Source organism: Rhodamnia argentea, chromosome 8, assembly GCF_020921035.1.
Source record: "Rhodamnia argentea isolate NSW1041297 chromosome 8, ASM2092103v1, whole genome shotgun sequence".
In the NCBI taxonomy this organism is placed as follows: domain Eukaryota; kingdom Viridiplantae; phylum Streptophyta; class Magnoliopsida; order Myrtales; family Myrtaceae; genus Rhodamnia; species Rhodamnia argentea.
This window is the reverse complement of record NC_063157.1, coordinates 9,354,475-9,369,093: the sequence shown is the minus strand read 5'-3', so window position 1 is coordinate 9,369,093 and position 14,619 is coordinate 9,354,475. Positions and strand designations below refer to the sequence as shown.

The window sequence follows — 14,619 nt, the reverse complement described above, 5'->3', positions numbered from 1 at the left end:
CGTCCTGTCGAAGTGGATACGGTTGTCTGATCTGCTCTTTCGCATCGCCAATATAAAAAGGCCGAGCCTACGTAGATTAGGTCTCGCGTTGCCACGTGGAGGTATTCGTACGGTACGGTGCAAAGAGTACACCTACGCCAGATCTGAGATTGACTGACAGTTGGTCGTGACGAGGTGTTGTCGGATGATGTTCTCTCCTTCTGTTCACGGTACGTTGTGTGCGCAATTAATGTCAGCCGTAGGATTCGGATTTTCTCTTTGGATTTTCCAATTTCTTTCTCTTTTGTTTTTGGTCCTTTGTGTGGGTCCCGCGGGGACGAGGCTTTGGCCCTACCGACTAACGATGGCGCCTGTTGTCGGTGGCACAATAAAATCTTAAACTTATAAGAAAATATAAGGCTTAATATCTTTAAAAAAAAAAACTCAAACTTTAACATTCGTGACAATTATATCCAAAAAAAATTTTGTCTCATAAAAAGCCTCAAATTTTTACTTTTGTCCCAATTCTACCGGTCTAATACTAAAAAAAACTCTCAACTTTAACATATGTCACAATTATATCTAACATTTTTTTTGTCTTATAAAAAATCCTCAATTTTTACTTTTATCCCAAATCTACTACCGTCAGTCTTCCATCCATAATCACCGTTAGTTAATCCTACGTAGCTCGAGTTTTCTCGTCGAATTTATCAATAAATCTTCGAAATTTAGAAACAAGAGGTTTCGGGGACGACGATGTTTTAAATCGTTAGTCCAAATATCTCCATGTCTAGCCTTTTTTGGACTACTGAGTGCCGAAAAAAATGCGAAACGTGCCGTCTTGAGCGACTCTATATTTTCCAACAATATGTAGATGAAGCAAATTACGTAAGAGAAGTTCAGAAGTTTTTTCATGTCAACTTTATCGAGGTGTAATTTATTAACAGCGTGAAAATGGCACATAAGATTAGCTAATGGTAATTATGGACAGAAGGCTATCGATGGTAGAATTTGAACAAAAGTAACAGTTGAAGGTTTTTTATGAGACAAAAAAAGAGTTTTGGATATAATTGAGACATATGCTAAAGTTGAGGTTTTTTTTTTTGTACTAGACATGTAGAATTAGGACAAAAGCAAACATTAGGGGTATAATTGGAACAAATGTAAAAGTTAGAGGTTTTTTATGAGATAAAAAAAAATAGTTTTGGATAGAATTGTCACAAATGCTAAAGTTGGAGTTTTTTTGGGTATTGGGAAGAAAATATAATAAATTTTTATCACGTATGATAGAAAAAATATTAGAAAAATCACGTCAGCATTTTCTTTTAGTCTAGATAAAAGAGTTAATAGAAAAACTCGTTGCATCAATCTGACAAATTTTACCATTGATTGCACTTTTGGTAATTTTTATGATGAAATTTTATTTTCGTGACAAGTTTTAGGACTTTTATTATACTTATAGAAAAAGACAAAAGGGAGCTATTTGCGACCCCATAATGAAAAGCAAAGTTAAGATTGAATTACAAAGATTTTGTCTATCTTGATGATTAGCTAGCAAAAATTCGCGTTTATAGAGTTTATGCCATATTGTTTTTGCCTGTGTGTAGTGTCGAAATCGGTGTTAATTTGTCCCGAAACAGTGCAAGACATACGTACATGAACCCAATCCTCTTACATTTTAGAGAAGGTTAACAAGAGAAGGTATTATGAGTTTCATCATTACATTACAGTGTTTGCCTTATCCAACCATTTTCCAATTTCCCGCCTATCGTATATGATGGAAATCTTTAATCAATAAATTATGAAATCTCTTTCTTGAGACATTCATCAGGCTTCAATGGGAAAAAGAAAAAAAAAATAATAGTCACGAAACCTAATCAATAAGACGATAGCTGAAAACAAGAAAATCGAGTACCCGACAAACTCATATGATTGGATCTATGTAACCGACTCCTACCGATATAGCGACACAAAGTCCACTACATATCGAGCAGTATAATCGAGATTACACCCCTCCCGAATCATCAAACTGTTACACCTAATAGTTAGATTAGCACCCACGAGAATTCTTGTGAACTTTCACGCTAATCTCTCTGTTAGGTCTATCCAACAATCTATTGAGGAACCTGAAAGGCTCCAATGCATGCGAAAAGCCTAGTTTCGAACACTTCCGTTGACTTGCGACCCACCCACCGACCCCCCACAAACAAAAAAACCCCAACAAAGAAAAAAAAAACACTTCCGTTGACTATGGCGTTGCGTAAAGTCAAAAACACAAATATACACGTCATCTTCGCCGGAACGAAGAAGGACCTGAGCTGTAAAGCAAAAAAGCCTTGTTTGACAAAATTAACACCGACACGTAATATTTTATTTGGTACGTAGCCAAATTGATTTGACGCACTCCACAAAAATCGTCTACCGTTGAGATGACTAAATTACATTTATTTTTTTTATTTTAAAATTGGTTTTTGCATGTTTTTCCATTGTACTTTTCGGCAGCTTTTTCCACGCTGGACCAGGACAGGGGAAGCAAAAGCGTTCTTACTTTAGCATTCTCGACGCGGGTTTCATATATTTTTAGTCTTGGGAATTCCTCGTGTTTTAGACCAAATCCTGGTCAAGGGCCGAAAGTGAAACACGTTCAATTAGTTTATTCGTGTTCTATTGCCGGAATATTTTCCATGTCGTGAAGGAAAAAAGGAAATTTAACTTGAGGGAATTAAACAAAAGACCGAGTCGATAATAGTGCAAAAAAATAATAATTGGATAACATTATATATATGTCTATAAGCAACGAAGAGCACGTTAGTTATTTATATAGATTAATATATGCATAATTGTCGGGAGATGTACGCGAAAATCCAAAAGAATTATCAAATATTTATACATAAAAAAATTATTCTAGAGAAATGCCTAATTATCTCTTACAGACAATGACTAATTTTCAAAGGGTTCTTTTCTCGATGATCCATCGACGTGGTAGATCTCGTCTGCTCCCATTTACAACCAGTCGCCTTAAGTGTGCGAAGAAACGAGAGAATGATCAATTATGCATAAGCGAATTGCACTTGTGGTTCTCATGTTCTAATATAAGCCATGTTAATAAGTGTAGGGAGCACTGGTTAAGCAAACCGAAAAATGGAAGACTTGATTTTTTACGGCATGTCGTGAGAAAATTTGCATTAAAAACGACGGTCGTTTTTCTTACCTAGTTGCTTAAAAGTCCCATCGGAACACATCGCAAGCACACACCTATGTGAAAGTCGTGCGCATTCTACAACCGATGTGGTCACACGAGGCGAGCAGACTTCGCGGCGATTGTTGTATCGGCTTTTAGCTAGAGAACTAGGTCAGTAGATAGAGAAAAATTTGGATTCGAGAAATGCCGGGCATATTCAAACTAGATTTGAAAGTCCATATACTATATGAAATGACGTAATGGATCGTTATTAACGGTCGAATATGACCCACTTTATTTAATGGATCCCTCACACGGTCTGCCGTAATATTTAGTATACATAAGAATGCTCTTTGGATTAATGTCCGATTGATTCAGAGTATGATTTCTCGAAAATTGCTAGAAAATTTTGATAGAATCGGGTTATCTCGGGCACGTGTCTTAGACCGAACCTTTTCAAACGATCGCCAATACACCGATCATTGGAAAAGGGAATAATCAGAGGATCTTAATCGAACAAATTTGTCATGAAAAGTCCTCGGAAGAACTTGAGAGCGTGCTCCGAGGTGTAGAATTTACGAGGGCCTTTTTGCTACCTTTCGTACTCATCAATCACAAGTCAAAACTCGTGGGTCGCCGTCTCGTCCTCTCGAGGATCGCACCGAAGCTTCCCCCGGGGGAATTTCTAAAAGCTTTTCCAGCAAACCCAGTCGTCAAATAGCTGACCGACCATTCACAGATTTCCAAGGCAGCCTAGAAGTAGAATTCAACACAAGAACCCCTATTTTGGTTCCACTTTTCTTATTTATAGAGAGAGATTTCAACTGTGTGTTCTATGCTTTGGGGGTCATGAACGAGTCAATCTCGTCTTCTTTGGAATTTGGAGAGATCAGTAATGACATTGACATAAGATTGGAAGCGACTCCCCAGAGAGACGAAACATTTTCTCAGTTGCTTCTTTCGTCAAGGGAGTGGAACTGGTAAAAGTTCGCGGATTCGACGACCCGCCGTTTCGTCACAAGAGAGAGCCAATGAATCGTTCGAGGGAGGAAATTTAGGTGCTATCGATCCACAGCGGCTTGACCCCGCTATAGATTCTCTCGTTTACTATGGAACGCGTTATTGCTTCTGAGAGTATCTACAAATTGGAAACAAATCATTTTGAGAATATGGGTTGAACATTTCAATCAAAAAAATTAACGATCGTCAGTGCACTAGCTATTCCCGTGTTTTGCGTAACTATTACTTTGGAGAAAGTGGAGTGTTCGAGATTAAATATACTTAGGCCGTGTTTATAAGCAAGAATATGATATGTTCTATCCTATCATGTGTTTGGCAGTTGTCCAGAATAGGATAAAGGAGATATATCCAGGATAAACAAAAATCTCAAGGAAGGGAGTGAGATGGATAAAGCTAGGATTTCTCAAGAGAGCGGATACGAGGAGAACCAGGTTTTTTCCACAACCACCGTCTTTCCTTTACGTCGGGCCGCCTCTCCGACGGCGGCGACCGTCAAATGTGGCCGCCTCTCCGGCGATGCTAGGCTGGGGTCTCCGACCACAAATTTGGGTATATCCACGATCTGTTCTTTAATCGATTGTTTGACGTAATATGAGATTACGCCCCTTGTTCTTTAACCGCGTGAGCATTTCCAACGATCGAAAGGAGTCTCAACATGCTATGAAAAACTCGAGGTTGATCATCGACTTTTAAATGGGTCTCAACATTCGAAAGGGCTCTCTTAGACGACTTACACGAGTGCATTTTCAATTTGTGAAAAGAGGCCAAATAATTAGATTGTTCAGCATTTGTTTACTCATTCAACAAGACAACAAGTAAGGCCACTGGGTCATCCTCAAATGATTCAACTCCAAACCAAGACTCCTTATTCTAGGGGATCTGCTCCATCAATGTTGTGCCCGACTTCAGATGGCACAATTCTCTGCTCAATAATAACTCAATTATCAAAACTCATTATTGAATAATTTCTAAAGCATTATAATATTTTAACAAAACAGAGTAGATCTCAACCGCACCTTGCCTCTGCTTATCCGACTTCGAGTTTCTTATCTTATTATATTCAGTCTTATCCTGATAAAAAATTTGGATGGCCAAATACAACCTTAAAAGAGCGTTTGATAGCCTTCCTTTCCCAAATGGAAGAAGGAAAGAGATTAATAAAGGGTGCCGCCATTTCCACCCCCATTTTGACTAAGCCACTCTTTTTTTTCAGTTAACTTACCCGAATACCTCTCTCTCTCTCTCTCTCTCTCTCTCTCTCTCTCTCCAATTTATTGTTTCTTTCTTTATCAGGTTAATCCACAAAACTATCATTATTTGTATTTTGCCTCTTAAATGATGAATTTTTCAATATGAATGTCAAATTACACCCAATAAAATATCATTTTATCATTAACCATATTATCATTTTGCCTAAAGAAGGTCGTAATTTTTAATTTATGATACCATTTTTCTAATTACAAAAGTTATATGAAAGGTTAGAAATTTCTTGTTATAAAGGCTTATGAACACACATTTAAATGCCTATTTTCATGAAATAGTTTGATGAAAACTTCATTTCAAAGTTGAAAATTAAAATTCAATCTAATTATCTAGCAGATTTTGACCTTGTCGGTATTTTTCAGAATGAATTTTTAGGTTTCTAAAGTTAAACATCGCTGATTTATGATTTTCATATTTTAATACGAATTGCAAGATGGGGTTGAAAATTTATTTATACATTCTTCACTTTCAAACTCGATTCAAAATTTTTTTAGGAGAAAATGTTATGCATATTTTAATGTTTTTTATCCACTTACTATGAGAGTGAATTTACAATCGATATTTTCTTCGTAACAGGGTTGAAGATCAAGAAGTTTCATGTTTGTTTCTTTATGTTTTTATCCTTTGTTAATGTTTAGATATGATCTAATATAAATATGTTCGATATTTGATCATGCTTTTTACAGATGACCTTTTTCATATTTTGATCAATTTTTCTTTTCCATTTTTTTTTATCAAGAGCTGCTAAATAATTAAATCAAATTTTAATTTTTGACTTTGAAATATGATTCCACTCATACTATTCAGACAAAATGGCAAATAATTTTGTGTTTGTAAGCTATCATATATAAAAATTTTCTTGTGAATATAATCACGAGTCCATAAATTAAAATTGACAATAACTTCTAGGCAAAATGATAATAAGATATGGTAAATTGATATCATGATGGGTGTATGTAATGGAGCATTTGTGTCATGAAATTAATGAGGGATAGAATAGAAATAAAGGCAACTTTGTAGATCAACCCCATAAAGAAAGTAATAATAAATTGAAGAGAGAGAAGTAAGGTGTGTGTCCGTCTGTTAATTAAAAACGGAGTGTTTAAGCTAAAACGGTCCTTAATAAAATACAAAAGTAACTTTTATTTTCCTTAAAGCTTTCTTTAATTAGAAAAAAAAAAAAAACACACAGGAAAGACATATTTGGTCGAACTCTTTCCAGGCACGGGCCTTCTGAATTACGCTGAGCTGCTGCTGAACACTTCGCCCCACTGTCCACTCCACGTGGGTGAGGAAGAAAGACGAAGAAGAAACTCTCGGAGTGAATGAATTTCAAAATGGAATTTTGAAATCGTCTTCCCTGTCCTCTCCTTATATAAACCAGGGAGTGACCACTAGCGACGACGAGGACGGGACAGTCAGCTGTTGTAGTTTAAGGCATTCAACCCCTCTGGAGGCATTCGACGTAGCTAAGCTGTAGCTTTGTGCAGCATAATTATTCATAACCACCAAGAACACATCTAACCCCTCCCAGAAAAAGGACACAGCAGAAGGGAAAAGAAAAATCCCATCTTGGCTCTGTTTCCGATACTACACTCGTTTCTTGGCTCACCGATTCTTTTGTCAAGGTAATGCGTCCTTCCCCTTCCTGGTTTCGCTTTCCCAAGTGCTTTGTTTTTTTGTTTTTCCCATTTCGGGTGTGTTTTTTTTTTTTTTCTGATTTTTCTGTGCATTTTAAGCTAAAAGTTGTTCCTTTGAGGCGTTGCTTGGATGGTGTTTGTTTCTTTCTGCGGAGAGGAAAAGTTTTTTATAGTGTCGGTATGTGGTTCTGGGTTCTGATTTGTCGTTACTAATCTGGGTCTCTCTCTGTTGCCTGCTTCAAACTTGGGAAACGGTGGTGATCTTGGTAAAAAATGATGTGCTCATTGCGCTACTGTAGATCCAAAGTTGGTACCTGGATTCGCGGTCGTTCTTCAGCTGTTTATTCTTTTCTGCTGTTGGAGATAATGAAGACATTGTAATATGATACCCTGAGAGATTGTATCTTTTCATGGTTTGTCTTTATTATAAGATTGGTGCTGCAGATCTATGCAGATGGTATGCAAAAGGATCAGATTGAATTTCCCCGGAATGTGATAAGCTCATGCTAGGTGGCTCAATCTGCTAGTTGTTAGCTGAATATGAGCCGAAGATACCATTTGTTTCTCATGTTTTCTGTATAGTTCTTTGTACTTGAGTTTCTAGTGTTTTTGTGCTGATTGCTGGTTTGTTCAACAGACTACTTCTGAATCAGGCAGGCTGCTTAGAAATCCCTCCTTTTTTTTTCAAATGGGAATCTCTTGCTCATGTCCGTTCTCGGACTACAGCGACTTGGAGAATCAATTCGAATCTGTCATTGTGAAATCCATTAGTTTTGGAAAAGACCATGTGAAGACCCCAGTGAGATCCATCAGTTTCAACGGTCGGGACTGTGAACCCACCATCGTGAAATCCCTGGGATCTGGACAGACGATAGTTGAGGGATCAATTAGTTTCAAAAGAAGGGAGTCGCGAACTGTTATCTCAATTGAGGCTCCTCTCTCAAATGAACAGAAGGATGTAGCTTTCGCAATGGAAAATGCTAAAGAAATGGTCAGGGAATCCCAAAAGTTGAATAGTTCCATGTGGGCATCTCAAGAATTGTCTCCTGATGATCCCAGCAGCCCAAAACATGAGGCCGCCGTGAAACTGCAGAAAGTTTATAAAAGCTTTCGGACAAGACGAAAGCTAGCAGATTGTGCGGTGCTTGTTGAGCAGAGCTGGTATCTCTATTTTTTTTAGCTCATGATAATTGTCGCAAGAAGCATCTGAGCTTTACTGATGCCTTTCTCCGTTTATCGCAGGTGGAAGCTCTTGGATTTTGCTGAACTGAAGCGGAGCTCTATATCTTTTTTTGACTTGGAGAAAAACGAAACCGCCATCTCCCGCTGGTCAAGAGCAAGAACTAAAGCTGCTAAGGTAAATACACAGTAGATTCATTCATGGCCTCCTAATTATACAAGTTGTTGCTCCTATTCTAACCCGCCTTCTTTCATAGGTCGGCAAAGGCTTATTGAAGAACAATAGGGGTCAGAAACTTGCACTACAACACTGGCTAGAAGCTGTAAGTCCTTCACAAGGCGAAATTATTGTTCTCTCCTAGTCCCATGTCTGTCACAGTGTCACTGATTTCAATCCTTTCTTGGGGCGGAATACAGATTGATCCACGTCATCGTTATGGACATAACCTTCACCTTTACTACGTTAATTGGCTGGATTGTCAAAGTAGAGAACCCTTCTTTTACTGGTATTAAGCCTACAAGACAGTTTTTCCTGCCTTGTCTTTTTTGCTTTTCAAGTTTAGCAATTTGTACTCACGGGAACTATCTACCTTAAAATTTCCAGGTTGGACATAGGCGAAGGGAAAGAGGTCAATCTCGTTGATAAGTGCCCAAGATCCAAACTTCAGCAACAGTGCATCAAGTATCTCGGTCCGGTGGGGCATCTCTCCTTTTCGTGACAGTGCTGTTACTTTTTTTGGCTATTCTCTCTCTCATAAGACCTTTTCTTGATACAGAACGAAAGGAAGGCATATGAAGTTATGGTTGAGGATGGAAAGTTTCTTTACAGGCAGACCAAGGACCTCCTCCACACAATTGGTGAAACCACGGACGCCAAGTGGATTTTTGTACTCAGCACATCTAAGACACTGTATGTCGGTAAAAAGAAGAAGGGCGAATTCCAGCATTCCAGCTTCCTGGCTGGAGGCGCCACTTCGGCTGCAGGGAGATTGGTTGTTGAAAATGGAAGCTTGAAGGTATGGGGGGAATTGAAATTCAAGTGGCATTACCTTAGAGAATTTCCACTTTTCGATTGATCTTACAGGCTATGTATTCTTATTGGTCGTTTCCACTTTTCTCTTGACAGGCAGTTTGGCCTCATAGTGGCCATTATCGTCCAACACAGGAGAATTTCAATGAATTCATTTCATTTCTCAAAGAGACTGATGTGGATATCACGGACGTGAAGGTAGAATTGAAGATCATGTTTGTAGTGATTATGTTATGTTTTGCATCCCCTGTAATGCGGATCAGACTTCAAGTGAACAAATTTTTCTCAATTGCTTCAGATGAGTCCAGTGGATGATGAAGAAAGCTTTACTAGCCGGCAAACGAGCAGCGTGCACATAAGGAACCATTCATCCGGGCAGGACATAATACAAAGTGTGCAAGTGTCAACGACCGACAAGATAGATGTCCAAGACTTGACTCAGGATTTGATGGAGGAAGAGACTGTCGCCACCGCCAAATCAAGGCAGTTTGGTAACTTCTGGAAAAAGCCGACTGATGATGAAATATCAGAAGATGGCAAACTGTCCGGAAGACTAGGGAATGGTAACCTGCCGTGTGGATCCTGTCGAGACACGTTCCTGCAGAGATCCAAAGTAGAAGGTCAGGAAGTAAAGGAAGAAGTACATGCTTCGGCGCCAGGTTGCGTCATCCCAGAGCCTATGCTACGAGCAGAAGAGGCAGAGGGGTTAGCGGTATCCGTTCAAGTGGAGAGAGTCGTACAAAGGCCTTCACGTAATAAACCGAAGTCGCTGCAATTGGGTAAGCAGTTGTCCTGCAAATGGACTACAGGAGCCGGGCCTCGCATTGGCTGCGTGAGGAACTATCCTCCGGAGCTCCAGTTCCGAGTTCTAGAGGAAGTGAACTTGTCTCCTAGAAGCATGGATCCTTCTAGATCGCTTTTCTCCCCTCGAACTGCGAGCGGACTAAGCTCGGTAACATCACAGGCAACACCAACCATGGAACAGCTGTGAACTCGCTCACCGCTGGTAAAGAAGTCCTCCCCTTTTTCAGTGAGGCGCATCGGTCAATCCATTTTATAGGGGCCTATGAGATTCTTGGTTCGTTCATTCTTTTCTGTGAATAGAGACTGATACATGTTTTATCCCAATAGAAGAAAGAGAAGTAAAGATAAAAAGAAAACAGAATAACAGGCATAAGAAGTGTTCTATAGAGATGTTGTGACAATCCTCCCATGTATTTCGGGCACACAATATTCCAATTCGTGTTTGTTGGAAAGTATTGGTTAGGTTTTTTTTTTTTTGTCAGTATTGGTTACTTGTAAGGGTAAAATAGTAATAAGAATCAATGTCATACATATGTAAACCCTATTCTGATAATTATTGAATAATAGAAATTGATTATCTTTTGAACATGGCATTGGAGCCTACTTGAAACCCCAAACCATAGATAATCAGCCACCATCGTCGATCACCAACCACCGCCGTTGATCACCCACTGTTGACCACTTGCCACCATCGAAGTCGACAAATCTCGTTAGAAACCCTAGATAAGGCGTCACCTAGGCTAAGCGAGCCAGATCTGACATTGCCTAGGCCGGACGAGCCGGATCCAGTGTTGCCTAGGCTCGGCAAAGCCTAGAACTGACTTCGTCTAGACCGGCGAAGCCTAAATCCGACATCGTCTGATGTAGCCTAGGTCGGCGAGCCCGGATCCGACGTCGCCTAGGCAGACGAGCTCAGCTTCGACTTCGTTCAACACTTTCATGTGCCTACTACAATGAGTGTTTTGTTCTGTTATTGAGGTTCCGTTGAATATTTTGATATTCTGTTCTTGGTAGGTCTTATCCCCACAATTTGGTGACTACAATGAGTTGTTTTTTTAATTGGTGTGGGGTTGAATGTATTGATCTCATGGCAATCATTTTGTTTATGATTGGATTGCCTGCTGGGTTCAAAAATTCTGATGGCGAATTTCGAAATTTGAAGACTTGTTAGAGTGGGTATTGGACAATATGTCGAAGGCAATGTTGGGAATGAGGTTGTGAACTGCAGTCGGTGGTTGGATTAAGCCCTATTTTCTGTTCAGAAATTAATGTGTGTTTGATTGACTGATTGGATTTAAGTCTCAGTTACTGTGATGTTCGTTTTATTTTGGGTTCGATCACATTTCCTATTCACTGATGGCTTCTAGGTCGACTTCTAGATCTCCTTTTGGTCATCTTCAATTAACCTCTGTCAAGTTAGACGGCACTAATTATCCACCCTCGTCTAAAGCTGTTGATGTCTATCTTACTACCACCAAACAACTTGACTTTCTCATGTCTACGGTACCGTCTAACAAGGATAAAGTTTCTGATTAGATTGAATAAGATGCAATGATTCGAACCCTTTTATGGAATAGCATGAATCCTAAAGTTAGTCCTCACTTTATTCAGTGTGATTCTGTTAAGGCAGTTTGGGAGAAATGTGAGCTGCTCTATTCTGAATAGAATAATATGACGTGGGTATGTGACACGTGGGAAGCATTATTTGATATTCAGCGTGAAGATCAATCTTCATCCGATGATTATACTCAGTTCATGACCATTTGCCATGGATTAGATACTTATTTTCCTACCTCGAATGATCCAAATGTTTTGGCTAAACGGCAAGAGGATCTGTGGGTGATATTATATCTCAAGTTAGTTGCAAAGGGGTATACTCAAACTTATGGTGTCAACTATGATGACACTTTCTCTCCGATAGCTAAAATCCCTTATGTTAGTGTATTTATTTCATTGGCTGCGCGATTTGACTGGTCTCTTCATCAGTTGGATGTGAAAAATGCATTTTTACATGGTGATTTAGCTTAGGAGGTCTACATGGAACAACCATGTGGGTTTATTGCCCAAGAGGAGATTATGGTATGTCATTTACATATGGCTTTATAGTGACTTGAATAATCTCCTCGTGCTTTGTTTAGTAGATTTGGTGATGCAATTCTCAAATTTGGATCAAAACGATGTGAGGTAGGCCATTCAATTTTCAGCTCTGTCTCTTTAGCTGGTTATATCATTTTAGTGGTATATATGAATGATATCATCATTATTGGCAGTGATTCGGATGGTATTCAGAAACTCAAGCAATTTTTGCATATAGAATTAAGCACCAAAGATTGAGGACATCTTCTATACTTTCTTGGTATTAACGTAGCCGATTCACATGCCAATATCACTTTATTGCAACGGAAGTATGTACTTGACACTCTTGGTGATGTTGGATTTGTTGAAGCAAAGCCAATAGATTCCCCTATGGATCCCAATGTAAAACTTGATGGAAAACATGGACCAGATGTTGGATTTGTTGAAGCAAAGCCAATAGATTCCCCTATGGATCCCAATGTAAAACTTGATGGAAAACATGGACCAGTGCAGGAAACAACATATAGTTTCCCGATCAAGTGCTGAAGATGAATATCGATCTATGGTACATGTGATCGATGAATTACTATGGTTGACGATGCTCCTATCGGATATTGGAATGTCACCCTCGGTGATAATCAATGCGCCATTCATATTGCATCGAATCCTATCTTCTATGAGCGAACCAAACACATAAAGATTGATTGCCATTTTCTCAAAGAAAAAGATCAGAAATGGGACATTATTCTTCAACACATAAGGACGGAGGATCAATTTGCAGAAATATTCACTAAAAGTCTCTACGGGGAAATAGAGTAAGCTTATTATGTAATAAGTTAAGATTATTTGATATCTACATCCCAATTTAAGCGGGAGTGTTAGAAAGCATTGATTAGTTGCGAGGGTAAAATAGTAATAAGGATCAAGGTCATAGATATGTAACCCCATTCTGATTATTATTGAATAATAGAAATTGATTATCTCTTGTACAGTATCGCATACGCGCGTAAAGGCTAAAATTCCACGGTGTCGATGCCAACTTCTCTGCTTGATGGACAACTGGTCGTTGCATCGTTCCGATCGGCCACTTCTGAACGACAAGGAACAAGTCTGTCTAGGATTATGTCAATGGGAACTCTATGCTAAGATGAGTTTTCTGCAGATGGCTAAGTCTGAGACAACGGCGATTCCAACACGGTCCTATGATTTATGGCTAAAGTTCTTTCTCCACCTCAAAACGCTCTCCATTATGGGTTCATAAAAGACCGAAACAGTGCCCCGACGAAAAAAAAAGGCTCGAAATTTAGCGGTAATCCGCATCGGAAAAGCCGAGTTATTCGACCGTCGGTCTTGTTATCGGCCTAACACATCCCATCGAAACATGAGAGGTCGATCCTTCTTCCGAGAGGGTCGGACCGGTTTCGTGCTAACAGGACTCCTGCTGCAAATATTTTTCGGCAGTTAAAGGAGATTACCCAGAAAAGCAGATTTTCTATCCATTCTTGAATTGGAAGGACGGATTTCCGCAGGTGGTGACGACTGAAGTGTGAGCGACGGATGCTGCACTAAAAGTAGGATTAAGCAGGTGAAATGAAATTGCAGTTTGGGTAAATTACACAAAACTCCCATGAACTTCGGGATAATACTTGTCTGCCCCCGAAACTTTTATTTTGTCACAATTATTAACTCTCTGTTACTTTTTTTTACACTAAACTCCCATTTTACTTAAATCCGGTTCTTCTTCTTCTTAAAATATCTCATTAGTTTTATTAATATGCTCATCAAATTTTAACAATTTCTATATTTAAGTGGCTTTATTAATGTTTTCTTTCGATAGCTAAATTTTATCTCTCTTTGCGTTTCTTTTTTTTTTTTTTATTCTTTGTGTTACAAATTAAGGGTAAAATAGAGATTTTATTCAAAAAAATGAAATGTCATATGCTTTTCACATGCTGATGAAAAATATAGGTAATCCGCCGTAACAAGATGAAAGCTTAAGGAAGTAATGCGTGAAAGTTGAAAGTTTAAAATGAGTTACGTGGCGGGTTCTTAGGGTGCGCGTGACAACACTTTTAGAGAAGAATTTTTGCTTCATAAGTGTTTCTGGAGCAGAAATTTCGTTTGATATGTAATTTTATTTTTTTTGTATTTTTTTTCTTTAAAAATAATTTCGGAGCCAGTTAAACTTTCACATAAATAAAAAAAATAAATTCTGGTAAGAAATAAATTTTTTTACATCAGAACTGTTGCCACGCGCGCGGCAGTCGTTAACGGCTCTGCGGTTTAATTTCTTGACCTTTCGGGGTGACGAGACTCGGCGTTGAAGTAAAGGACAGAGCATGTCCATGTCGACTCAACGCCTCGCTCGCTTCCCCTTCCACAAGTTCATCCTTCAACCTGCTCCTGCGAAGAGCATTTATGGCCTCACGTTTCGTTTATCGCCACTG

The 14,619-nt window shown here is 39.0% G+C and overlaps 1 protein-coding gene across 1 annotated transcript; it reads left to right on the top strand.

Annotated features, from left to right (window-relative positions):
- Positions 1-6,745: 6,745 nt before the first annotated feature.
- Positions 6,746-13,129, top strand: LOC115736812 (IQ domain-containing protein IQM2-like). The gene is made up of 10 exons (XM_030668682.2): positions 6,746-7,071; positions 7,721-8,244; positions 8,326-8,440; positions 8,520-8,585; positions 8,680-8,768; positions 8,867-8,957; positions 9,039-9,278; positions 9,389-9,490; positions 9,591-10,559; positions 13,069-13,129. Exons 2-9 carry the CDS (start codon positions 7,772-7,774, stop codon positions 10,281-10,283), a joined length of 1,869 nt encoding a protein of 622 aa, XP_030524542.1. The 5' UTR covers positions 6,746-7,071; positions 7,721-7,771; the 3' UTR covers positions 10,284-10,559; positions 13,069-13,129.
- The last annotated feature ends 1,490 nt before the right edge of the window (positions 13,130-14,619 follow it).

Coding starts and splice junctions, on each gene's coding strand:
- LOC115736812 (XM_030668682.2), top strand. CDS start 7,772: ATGGGAATCTCTTGCTCATGTCCGTTCTCGGACTACAGCGACTTGGAG. Junction 8,245..8,325: donor GTGCTTGTTGAGCAGAGCTG/GTATCTCTATTT, acceptor CGTTTATCGCAG/GTGGAAGCTCTTGGATTTTG. Junction 9,491..9,590: donor TGGATATCACGGACGTGAAG/GTAGAATTGAAG, acceptor CAATTGCTTCAG/ATGAGTCCAGTGGATGATGA.